The 13,139-nt window shown below is 45.7% G+C and overlaps 1 protein-coding gene across 1 annotated transcript in view; it reads left to right on the top strand.

The window, feature by feature from the left end:
* The first annotated feature begins 1,688 nt into the window (after positions 1-1,688).
* The window catches only part of DCHS2 (dachsous cadherin-related 2), a 94,364-nt gene continuing 82,913 nt past the window's right edge, over positions 1,689-13,139 (top strand). The window contains 1 exon segment of the mRNA XM_056490751.1: positions 1,689-4,403. Coding sequence (XP_056346726.1) covers positions 2,592-4,403 — 1,812 coding nt within the window. The 5' untranslated portion in view covers positions 1,689-2,591.

Below are 13,139 nucleotides of genomic sequence, written 5' to 3'. Positions count from 1 at the left end.
CAGCTGAATTTAGCATATGTAGCTGCTCGGGAGCACCAGAGTTCACTGCCTTGCATAGTGGATTAGACGGATGATCATGTAGGGTTGCCTGAAAACACAGGGTTTGAAACTTCTGTGGCTTGAAAGTGGATATCTATGCTGTTCATCTGCCTACAAAGTCAGAGGTGGCTACCTCCAGGGATGGAATGGGAGAACAGCAGAAATAACTTCCTGCTATTTAACTGAGCTGGCTGGCTCACCAACGGACAGTCCCTTCTTAACTGAAATGCTCAGGCATTTTTTGTACTCTAACCCATCTTGTGAACATCCCCCATCTTCAAATAATATGCTTATCCTCCTGTCCACTTTTTACACTGGAAGGCTTTGTAGATCTGAGGGGCTGAGAAGTGTCTTCACTATGAGAGTTATCTGTTGAGGATGTAGGAGGTGGCTAGTGCACTAAAACTTTGACACCCTGCTTCCTTTGGGATAATGTCATTGTGGCAGCTTCCCTCCAAGTCTTAGAAATGTCATTTCTCTTTTTTGTGTAGGTCAGTATGTCACTGAGAAGATGGGGAACAGCAGGGGCAGCTAAATATATCCAGGAGATGGCAAACATCTCAATATTTAGAAACTTCTGTTTGTGATTTGTGGAAGAATGAGGTTATGAACATGGCAAAAGAAAGGAAGAGAAAATGTTTAAGAAAGGAATGGAGGAAGGAATAGACTCAGAGAAGGCAGAAACACAAAGAAGGTGGAAGAACACTTAAGAGGTAAAGCTCATGCTCACAGTAGGCCAAATATCTATACTGTACCAAAGATGTAGTATTTCTGGAAACATGCTGTAGTTGGGCAGTGCTTTCACATGACTTTACTTCATATAAAACTGTTAAAGTGCCCTGGTTTCACAAAATACATGAATACTGCCAGAACCACAGATAACTACATCAGTCTTATTTTTCCCCTGCTATCTTTATGCATGCTGTATCTGAGTACAGAATTTTGCTCCTTAGGCAGTGCCTGACCATGTCAACAGCAGGTTTTGTTTAGTTTTTCAGTGAATGCGCCTGATTGAATATGATTCCCATGTTTTCTTAGTAACAGCATGGGCTGCAGGGGACATGGCTGTTTTTCCAAACTTGCTTAAGTGGATTGATTAAGTGGAATTCAGGCATTTTCATATTGAATATCTGTGACTTGGGGAGGATCCATGTGTTTTCTCAATGAATACGAACCAAGCTGGCAAGGATGCCTGCATTTCCTTCTTGCTTCTATGCTTGTAATTATCACAGTGTATAAATATACAGAGACTTTCTCAGATTCTGCTTAAGATCTGACAAGATCTAGCTTTGCTCTGCCCTTTTTCTCTGTGTAAGGAGTCAAGTCAGATACAGTGGATGTGATCTCGTGTTCCTCCACCTCCATGCAACCACACACATGCAGTAGGACTTCTAAACTTACTTTAGAACCTAGTTCTTCCTCTTTACCTGGATATGTGGTATTGTGTAGGTGTCAAAAATGTTGGAAAAAAAAAAATCCTCTTCTCCTCACTGTTGCAGTGAGTTTGCTCCCTCCTCAGAGTGCTCTGGCAGTGTACTTGGGTAGCTCTTTCATGACTTGGAAAAGAGGCAAATAGTAAAACAGCTGCCTTCTCAAATGCCTCTTCATAGGAGATGAATGAGGTACAGTAACTCCTGCTACTTACTGTCTTTGCCTTGATTTTATTTGTTTGGCCTAGGATGAAGTTTGTTTTCTTTGAACAGGTGTTAGATTCTTACTAGAAAGGTGAAGTTAAGTTTGTAAAGTATCACTGAGAACCGCAAGAGACTGGTAACCACTGAAGTATTGTACTTGGCTTTCATGGATAGATGGATAATTATTTAGGATTTATATGTTGCTGTGTATTCTCAGTGTCATTGAAGAAACACTTATTCATTCTTAAAGCATTCTGAGATAGATATAGAAGTCAGGAGTGGTGGTAAAGGAAACAAGTTCTGGTCTTTCTGAAACTGACTGAAGTTTCTATTTAAAGCTTACTTCTGGTAAATGCTTTTTTGCAATGCTGAGTTTCTATTTACTGACCTAATGCTAGGATAGCAAGCAAGGCTTTTAATGGAAAATGAGTACCAGAATATTAAGGCGAGTCAAATCTTTGTTGAATTGTGCAAACTCATTTATCCTCGTAGATTACTCTTTCATTTAAATTCTTCTCCTTCACGAGGACTGTGTGCTAGTCACACTTTGCCCCATCAGCAGGAAGCCAGCTGACTCCCCGAGTAATGAATTTCGGCGAAGACTTCTCCGAATTCTGGACGGCACCGGAGCAGCGTCACACCATCCCGACCCAGCGCGACACGTCCGTGCGTGGGGGACACGGCTGCCGCCCCCCCCAATCCGCGCTGGCTGGGTAGGTGGGCGGGCGGTGACACCCAGGGCTAAGGGAGGGGGGGGCGGTGGGAGGCGTTCTTCCGCCCCCTCGCAGACGCTTGTCCTTCCTATCACCGGCGGCTGCTGTTGGGAGTTGCTCCCGCGGCGGCGAGTCGGAGGCACCTGCGTGGCGGCGGCGAGTAGCAGGGCGCAGGCTGCCCGTGATGCTGGCTTAGCGGCCAGGCATGGCGCGGCGGCTGCGGGCCGGCAGGTGCTGGGGTGGGCAGGGCGGCTCTGCCCCGACGGGACGGGCGCTAGCGCTGCTGCTGCCGTTGTGGCTGTGCGCGGCGGGCGGCGGCGCGGCACCGGTCTATAACCTCAGCCTGGCAGTCGATGAGGGGCTGCCCGCCGAGACGCTGGTGGGCGACATCCGCGCGGGACTGCCGACGGGCGCGGACACGCCGGGGGGCTTCCTGCTGTCGGAAGGGAGCGGTGAGTCGGCGGTGCTGGCAGACTTCCACGTCCAGCCGGAGACGGGCATCATCCGCACGGCGCGGCGGCTGGACCGGGAGCGGCGGGCGCGCTACAGCTTCGCGGCGGCCACGTTGCGCGGCGAGGTGGTGCAGGTGGAGATCGCTGTCACCGACGTGAACGACCACTCGCCACGCTTCCCGAAGGACAGTCTGCAGCTCAACATCTCCGAGCTCAGCCCTCCCGGCATCGCTTTCCGCCTGCCGGCTGCCATCGACCCCGACGCCGGCAGCTTCGGCACGCAGGGCTACGCGCTGTTGGAGGAGAGCGGCGCGGCGGGGGAGCTGCCGCTCTTCCACCTGCGCTATGTGCGGCCGGAGCCTCTGGAGCTGGTGTTGCTTCGGCGTCTGGACCGAGAACGGGCAGACGTCCACCGGCTGGTGGTGGAGGCGTGGGACGGCGGCAGCCCGCAGCTACGCGGCCGCCTGCGGGTGTCCGTGCGGGTGCTGGACGAGAACGACAATGCGCCTGCATTCAGCCTCGGCGAGTACCGGGTGCGGCTGCGGGAGGACGCGCTGCCGGGCACAGCCGTCTGCCGCCTGCGGGCCACCGACCCCGACCTGGGCGCCAACGGCGAGGTGCGGTACGCCATCAATCGCCGGCAGAGCGACCCCGACGGCTACTTCGCGGTGGAGGAGCGCAGCGGCGTCCTGCGCCTCCGCCGCCCGCTGGACCGCGAGGCGCGGGCCCTACACCGCCTTGTCGTGGAGGCACGGGACGGCGGCACCCAGCCCGAGGTCTCCAGCGTCCTCGTCTCCGTGGCCGTGCTGGACGTGAACGACAACCGGCCCTCCATCCATCTGCTCTACCTCACCGAGACCGGCGGCCCGCGCATCTCCGAAGGGGCGCAGCCCGGCGACTACGTGGCCCGAGTGTCCATCTCGGACGCCGACGAGGGCGGCGGCGCGGAGGGCCGCGACGGCATCACGCTGGCCCTGCTGGGCGGCGACGGCGCCTTCGCGTTGCGGGCGGCCGGGGCCGGCGTCTTCTTCCTCTGCGTGGCGGGGGCGCTGGACCGCGAGAGCCGCGACCTGTACGAGCTGCGGCTGGTCGCCACGGACGACGGCACGCCGCCGCTCTCCGCCGAGGAGCCGCTGCTGCTGCGCGTCGCCGACCTCAACGACGAGACGCCCGCTTTCCCGCAGCCCCACTACCGCGCCGCCATCTCGGAGGCAGCCTCCCCTGGCACCGCCGTGCTCCACCTCAGCGCTTTCGACGCCGATGAGCCGGGCTCGCCCAACTCCGAGGTGCGGTACGCGCTGGAGGGCGACGCGGCCGCCCTGGCCCTGCTGCGCATCGACGCGCGGAGCGGCGCCGTCAGCACCCGCGCGCGTCTGGACCGGGAGCGGCAGGCGGCGCTGGAACTGCGCGTGGTGGCGCGGGACGGCGGGGTCCCGCCGCGCGCCGCCGCGTGCCGCCTCAGCGTGCGCGTGGAGGACGCCAACGACAACGAGCCGCGCTTCGAGCGCGCCGTGTACCGCGGGCGCCTGCCCGAGCACGCCCCGCCGGGCCGCCGCCTCCTCCAGGTGAGCTCCGCACGGCTCCGCACGGCCCGGCCGCCGGGGCCGCTGCCCTTGGAACGCTGCGGTCCAGGGCACCGCCGCCGCGCTCCCGCACTGCCGGGAAGCAGGGAGCGCGGCAGGTGGAGTTCAGATAGCCAGAGCAGTCCTCGTACCGCCACATCCTCACAAGTGCCCTGAGAAATTTGTTCCTTGTCCCATAACACTTGTAGCGTGGGTAATGAGCACAGAAGCTCAGGTCTTCAGAAGGAATCATGTATCAGCTCTGGTTAAACCTCAGAAGGGAGTTAACTGTGATACTTCTGAGGACTTGAGATGGTCTTCTGAGAGCCAGTAGGACCCTACCAGAGGGCAGCAGGGTGCAAACTGAACCAGAGAGAAGGGCAGACAGTGTAAAACACAGTGACTTGAAATTAAAAAGCACTTCAGGGTCTTTGTGATGATTCCCGAGCTTTCTGCTAACGATGTGAATCAACTCACCCTGCCTTTGCAGAAAGTAATTAGTCCTAATAGAGAAAAATATTCTACTTGTCCATAAAACCCCTTTTACTCTTTGCAGGGGAGGCTGAATGGAGGCTTTGGAGGGCCAGAAGTTAACAAGAGAGTCCTTTTGCTTTTAGCTTGGAAAAGCATTGCAGAATGTATACCTTTGACTTGAAGAAAGCCTTTTATATTAGAAGAAAATTCACAGCAGTTGGACCTGAGTGAATGTAGACATGTTTCTGAGTTTGTGCAGAACTTACATGAATTTGGGAAAAACCATTACAAGAGGAGACCTAGGGAAAACTGCAATGTGTTTCCTCAGTATATTTGATGAAAAATCAATCTGTCTTTATCTTCAGGAAACGTACTAAATTAATTATTTAATTATTTTTTCTTTCCAAATCAGGAGTCACTGATGATATTTTGGGTCTGATCACCATTGACTGGAACAAAAAACATTTTCTCCTCTTGTAATTTTCCCCCTTTTTTCCTAATTGCACTCTGGAGCTGAAAAAGTACACAATTTGTACATCACTAATACAATTTAATCTATAAAAACTTCGGGAAGGTTGAGCTAATGGAGCTTTTCATTTTTTATCCCAAGCCAAAAAGAAAATTCCATCGCTGCCCTTTCTTTTTCTTTCAACACCATGGGAAAAAAAAAAAAAAAAAAAAAAAAAAAAAGGTACCGTGCACCGATGGCCTTAGGAATGCCCTGGAGAAAACTGTTACCGTGAGGGGTTTAGGGGTTGGCCATGTCCCGGGGAGGAGTGAGAGGCGTCGCGGCAGCCATGGCCTCAGACCCTGGTCGCGGGCGTCTGTGGTGCTGAAAGGCAGCGGAGCCGTCGCCGTCAGGGAGCGCTGCCGCAGTCTGACGCCGTGGCGGGGCTGACGCATAGCTGTTGTTTGCCTCTGATTGAAACGGATAAAAGCCTCCTGAAGGGTTCCTGAGTATTTTAAATAAAATAACCTGTGATTGTGTTTTTACTATTTTTTTTTTTTCTTGTAGGTTTTGATGCATTAATAGTGCAGATTTTCCAGGGCCACAGGTGCACTGTGATGTCATGGGCGTGGATATCACTCACGGTGCATTGAATTTTGAAAGTGTCACCATGCTGCCATAATTCTGTTTGGAGAGTAGAAAGAAATAGTCATGTCCTGGTAATGGTTGAACCTGGGATAATAAAGCCAAACATGAATGAGAAGGAGGAGGAATGAGAGACATGCGCAGGAGGAATAGCAGATAAGAATCCTATGCTCTGCCAGGAAAGGAAGGTGCTTCTACTTGCAGATTAATCCAGGATCATTGTGATGTCCAAGTTTCATATTATATGGTGTAGCAGGCTTAAACTTTAAACATGTCCACCTTTTACAATTATCCTCTTATCTTTTCCCCCAGGAAAGGAAACCTTCTACTCAAAGATTGTGAGAAGGGAAGGGCTATCATGAAGTAGGCAGTTTTGTTTATGTTGCTGTAGGAGTTGCAGCGAGTGATGATAATGCAGAAAATAGGTTTTGGTTTGGCCAAACTGTTTTTCAGGTTCTGTGGTATAAGTCTCGGCTCCAGGTAGGTTCTTGAACTTCAAAGCTAGCATGAAAAGGAGGCAACCATGGACTCTGTTATTGCTGCTCCTGGAGAATAGGAAACTGTCCTGGTTTGAAGACAGGTATTTGCCAAGAAAGGTAGGAGCTCCTCCCTGAGATGGAGAGTGCAGACCCCCCTCCCTCCTGATTATTATAATTTTGGATTCAGGGGCTCTCAGGCAGAGATAACAGAATAATAGTTCTTTACTGGTGTGTGTATGTATATGTATATGTATATGTATATGTATATGTATATGTATATGTATATGTATATGTATATAACAAGGCAAAGAAAACAACAACAGCTAGGAAATTAACAATAAACGGAACAGGAACCTAGTACCAGTTCTTTCGGTGGTGGACACCTTTCCCTTCGGTGCAGTTACCGTCCCAGCTAGCAGGCAGCGCTGGCCAGCTCCCGGTGAGCAGTGGAGGTGCGGTGATTACACGCGGCTGGAGGGGCGCTGGGGGTGATGGCGGCTGTGTCCCGGATGGGAAGGGTGGAGGAGAGACGCTGCTCATGGATCTCGGGGCAGTGTTGGTCCTGGTGCTCCAACAGGATGCGTGGAGTGGAGGTGGAGGTGGGAGGGCGTCCGAGCAGGGGGCTGCGGCGTCCTCCAGCCGAGGAAAGCAGTTCCCGGCGTCGGTGTGGAAGAGCGGGGTTTTTCCAGCGACCCTTCTCCTCCGAGCCAGATGAGTGAGAGAGAGTGTAGCTACCCTCACCTACTTTACCTGCCCGGCCCCCATCCGTGCTAGGGTGTAGCCAACAAGTTAGCATCACAATGAGAAAAATTCCACAGAGAGAAAAGGGAAACAAAACCCAACTCCCAACAGAAACAAACCAAGATATTGAAGGAGGCTACTCATGTCACATTTTCCTCTGCTCCACAACTTGGGAGGTGGTGATAAACATTTGTTTTATGTTTGAGTAACAATCATGATACCCGGAAGTCTTCTAAACCCTCTAGCCTTTTCCCTCTGCAAGCAGAGGGGCCCTTGCAGTAGGTCATTACTGAAGTAGTCATGTTCATGGTTCATCAGTAATCTTTGCTTGGGGACCAGCTGGTGACAAACCATTGCCTTGAACACTGTTTGTCTAGAGCCTTCTACCTTAGTGCTTTGCTGTGCTTCTGCTCAGCCACTAAATTACTCACTAAAATCAGGTAGGTCAATCAATAAGGCAATTTATTAGTTTGTTGATAAGGAACAGGCAGGCAGCGCTGGGGATGTGGGGAGTCTGCGCTCTACCAGCATGTCCATCTCACCTTTGGTCACTGCCCTTTTATAGGCAGTTTCTTGGTGGGCTGTGATATGCCCCTGTGCTGGGGTACAAGTCTGAGAAAGCCTGAACATGTTGGCTAGGACTCAAGCAGCAGTGGCCACAAGCCCCTGCCAGGTCTGGACAAGGCTCAAACACATTGTCAGGTTACACTCCTAGCAAGAAGGCAACAGCAGGGACAAGCCTGTTCCTGCTCGCACAACCCCGCGTTTCTTTATACATAAAAACTGGAAACAATTCATGATTACAGTGACAAAGTAAAAAAATACATAAAACCAAAAAGCACAGCAAAGTGATTTTAACAAACATAATGAAATCATTATATTTTCCTGTGTCTCATGTCCATGCTTTCCTTTGAATTCAGTATTTTTGTTTATATTGATCCTATGGTGTATTTATATAATGACACGATTCACTATGTAACACGTCACAACTGGACAACTTGTTCCCATATATTCTTGACTTCTTGTTGATAATGGGGAATTTCTTTCCTTCTGGGAAATCTTTAACTCCTACTGTCATTATTCATTTTCATTTCCCCCTTACTCTCTACAGAGGTACCCCATAATATGGGCTAGTCTTATGAAATGGATCAACGTGCATATAAATCTGTATTAGTGGTCCCTCCTAGTCTGTAGGAATTCACCAATTAGAAGGATTAGCCATGTACTTAAAAGACATAATTTTCACTTCTGGAAATTCTGCTTTGTTCCATGTATATGTCTGGGCTTTCCTTGTGGACAAAATAGTCTTCCTTCCAGTGCAGATTGACCAGTAAGGGAGAATCTGAATCCTGAAAAATAAATGGAATTTTTTTGCATTGGCTAATATAAGAAAGAAATATGGCGATGTAATGATTGCATCTTCAGGGTAGATAATGCAGGTGGAGGTCAGAAATCTGAGCAGACAAAAGAGAGAAAGTTAAATGAAGAGAATAAAAATCAGTGGGAAAGTAGTGGGTTTTCAGACATTAGAAAGTAGAGCAGAATTATGCAGAAATAGTAAATAGAATGTGGACATATTTCACAGCATTTATTTAACTTTGGCCTATTTTTTGATACTGAACTTCTGGTTTGTTATCAGTTGTTATAGACACGCCTTTGTTAAAATTTAAGCATTACTGGTGGCATGCCAAAAAAAAAAAAAAAGGTACAGGAAGGTAAAAGTGAACACAACCGGAGATAAATTGTAGATTAATGCAATTTGCAGAAACTAAAAGGGAAGCAACAGAAGCACTCTTGGTGTGATGTGATGTCTGCGGACATCTTAGTAATGCTTTGATTTTTGCAGATGTATCAACATCCTGGTTTCTTCATGCATGTTAATTTTGAATGGTCATTTGCCTTAGGGATGACATCAGTTATGATGATGATCTTTCAGCATAATATGAATCTATTTTCCTGAAGATCTTCAGCATGGCCTAGAAATGGAGTAACATGGAGGAATGAGTGAGAACTCCTTGGGTGCTCTCCTGTCTTTCTTACTATACTTTTTCAAGGATCAATATGGTTACAAATGTCCATCTATGACCTCTGGTGCTCTAGGCACCAACTTTGCTTCTAAAATGAGCGAAGCAGCTAATAGTTGCTAAAAGGTTGATATTGCAGAAGCACATTAGTCTCAAAAGGCACAGCCACAGACATCAAAGTCCATGCTAAGTTTTAATTTAGAGTCCCAAATAGAAGCAGGGGCTTTTCCTGGAGGTCTCTGTGGGGCCGATCTTGCTGTAGTAGCTCATATCTTCTTTTTGAGTGTTGAAGTTGACGGTGAACAAAAGCAAAAGGGCAATGGCAGAAAGAGCAGAAAAGTCAATAGCAAAAAAGCAATGGCAAAAGCACCAACTCTTCCCAATACATACTCTTACATAGAATCTTCCCAACAAGCTAAGACACAAACTCGTACCACCACTCCTTAACTTGTTAGAATTCTAGTTTCCTAACACACTAAGTTATGTGTAGACTAATCATACAACCTATCATGTTCTATCTGCAAAATGTAAGCAGTATTCTTACTATAGCCCTATTATGTCTAAGCACTGTCAACAACCACGGTCCTGAAGCTTCTACTGAAAACATTAGTATGTTTTTCAACCTTCATTAGAACTCACACTTCTACTTTGGTATCTAAACCTTTTACTTACTAAAAGCATTAGAGCTCATACTAAAACTTACTGATTTACTTACTTATCATAAAACTTAAACTTACACCTCTACCTTATGTGTGAGTAGCTTAATATACTTCAATCCATCCACAGGCTTTAATTCAATCCCTGCACTCTGATTTCTCTCTTAAGAATTCAGAGAATCCCCCGACTCATTGACTCCAATATCCATCAACTATTGAGTGATGGTGGTGATGATATCCTATTTCTGTTCTCTTTGGTGTCAGCTTGGCAGTTTTAGGTAGATTTAACCTCTGATAATGTGTAATTCTTTTATAACTATATCTCTGTGACCTCAGGGTAAGGGGTGTGCCAAAGTGTCTCTCTTCTGAGCCATTCACTTACCCTGTGAATGAATTAAGAAATAAAGTTTTGTCATACATCTGCCTTGATTACAGACGTTTAATTCTGATTACAAATTTTATTTTCAAGCTTTTTTTGGTGATTGTAATACTTCTCAATACTCATTGTTATGGTTATGTTTAGCACAATATATCTCCAAATTATAGTACTGTATCACCAGATATGTCAGGATTTCCTTCTTCTAGCTGAAGTCGAGTATTGAAAGACAATATTCTTTCTCTCTCTTTCTGTCTCTGAGCAGGCTAAAACTTTATCTGAATTAGGAAAAATCAGCACATCATGTTGGCATCAGTTTGCCTGGTGTTTTTTACCTCGATGTGATGGAAACACCACATTCTCTTTCTTATTCTCCATGGACTCCTGCATAAAAGAGTATTTCCCTTACTGGCTTCTGCAAAGCTCAAAGATTTGGTGATGGTGACAGCTCTCAGTTCAACTCATATTTTGAACTTAATGAAAGTGGGTTTTTTGTGTTTTACAGCACAGTACATTCTGTATATGTTTGGGGCTTGTAGATTAAACTTGCTTCCACAGCCAGAGCATGCCGTAGCTTGTAGGATATAAATGTGTGACGTAAATGTCATTCTCCTGTAGTGCACATGCATTCTTAAGAAAAGTCTAACAACTTATGTATGTGTAATTGCATATTGAAGAGAACATTGTCATGACTTTGTAACAGTCATGTCAGTAGTTTTTTAGTAAATTTATTTTCTTATATGGTTTATTAGAAAATTCATGCTTATTGGCTGTAGAGTCATCTCTGAAAGAGCAGAGGAAGAGGAAATCTGCCAAATGACAGAACCATATGCATTCCAGTGTTATGACAACTTGCACTTTTCTGGTCCATTAAGGATGTCCATTAAGGAGGACTGTTTCAACTTACTGGGTAGTGCTTCTCTGTTCCTTTCATTTAAAAATAATAGACTTTCTGATGCTGAGATTGTGGGAGGTTTGTAAATGCAATAATAGCAAAGAAAGATTTCGTTCAAAGGTCTTAAAGCTAATCTAGGTATGCCAGGAATTATGGAGTAATAAATCTGTGAGATTTTAGAAAATACTATTTAAAGTTATAATATGTGTAAGAAGGATGCATGTGATTTGAGGATTTTTTAAGTGCTTAGAACATATGAGAGTTTTTACTTTCTTGAAATACACATTTCCAAGAGCTACTTGCAGAAAGAGAGAGTTCTAAAAAAGACATTACGGCATGCGTCTTCTCTAATTTTTCTCTGCCTTCTGAAAAATTAAAAAGAAAACTATGAGGACAAAAAGTAATGGAGGATACATCCCTGCTTTGAGGGATGGAGACTTAGACTGTAATCTGTCACTGAGATGCTAAGCAGGTAGCACCAGCATTGGCTGCAAACCACATTTTTCTTCTTTTCCTTCCCTGAATGTTGAAACAGGGAAAAGGATAGTCCTTTCCCTCATGGTTTTGGTTCTGGATCATTACAATTACCGAAAGCAGAAATGAAACCCCAAAGAAGGTTCATGTAAATTCTAAGGAGTTATGAAATCCAACTCATCCCTGTTAGAGATAAACCAGAAAGAAGCTAAAGATGTCATGCTATTCATCCCTCTGTTTGCTTCTTGAGCTTTCCAGGTCTTATTTTACTGTATTCAATTTTAAGTCAGCTGCAGAAAAGACAGATTTTGCTTTTTGACTTGAAATGCCACTGTGTTTTAGAACTAGTACAATTGACAACAGAGAGCCCAAACCCCAGACTAAGCTGCAGTAACAGCAAAGAAATTTGTCATCTAATCTGTAACTATAATGCAAAACTATTTTTAGGTTCATCCAATTTCTGTTCTTATACTGAGTCTGAATTTCTGTCATAATTTCTGTTCGATGTGTAATTTTGTAGCAATTATTTATTTCTATATTCACAACAAGTATCTCATCGCACTCCAGAAGCTGTTCAGTAGATTCTCAGTATATCATCATAGCTTTGTGGGTATAAAATTGGTTTTCATGGCTATGCACAACTTTTTGTGATCTATTAATATGTAGCTTTAGGAAGTGTGGGTGATCTGGGTTCAAAGATATATATATATATATGTATATGCTTCTTTGAATCTGTGCAGTTGCAGTAGACGGCCATGCTGAGCTTATTGCAGGAAGGAAGAAATATAATAAAAAGAATCAGCCCCCAAAATACATCATTTTAATCATTAGGTAATTTCAGGTGAATGGGAACTCTCCAGATGCTTTTGCTTAAGAATTTTTTTATGGTGGCCTTTTAGCATTTTAAAAATAGAAAAACTGTTCCATTTAATAATTAAAGCATTTGTAAGAATGAGACTCTGTTCCTTGATGCAGTCTTTTCAATCTAGTATCCGGCACTGAATGTGTGCTTTGGAAGCTCCGATCCTGGGAAATCGAAATTGGAAGCCTTTCACTTTTGCTTCTCTTAGTTTGTGGTTACTCTTAAATGTGGAAAGTGTTAAATTTTTAGTGTCTAATACCTGCAAAAAAAAAATTAAAATCCAAAGGTAGTTGCTGCCATCTGTGTAATAAATTTACAGCTGTTTGCTACCTGAATCCATGATTTAGAGAACATATGAGATACTGAAACATCAAAAACACATTGTCATAGAGATGTTTGGATTTTATTTGAGAACTAAAAATTATGTTAAAGTTTAAGAACAAAAATATTTTAAAATTATCGCAGTAAATTACCTTTTCTTCCCAGTTCTCAGCAAGCTAGGTCTGGGAAGACGGAAGTTTTGAAAGCTCATGTGTGACTAATTCCAAAATTTCCTGCATACTTCAGTCTATAGCTGTAATAAGAAAAGAAGCACATGTGATAAAGATATTCTTGTTGGAGAAATTGTATGTGTCCATAACTGTGGAAAAGGAGTAATGATATTA

The sequence above is a fragment of the Oenanthe melanoleuca genome, chromosome 4 (genome assembly GCF_029582105.1).
Source record: "Oenanthe melanoleuca isolate GR-GAL-2019-014 chromosome 4, OMel1.0, whole genome shotgun sequence".
NCBI lineage: Eukaryota > Metazoa > Chordata > Aves > Passeriformes > Muscicapidae > Oenanthe > Oenanthe melanoleuca.
Note: the sequence above shows the minus strand (reverse complement) of the source record. Positions and strands in the feature narration are given on the sequence as shown.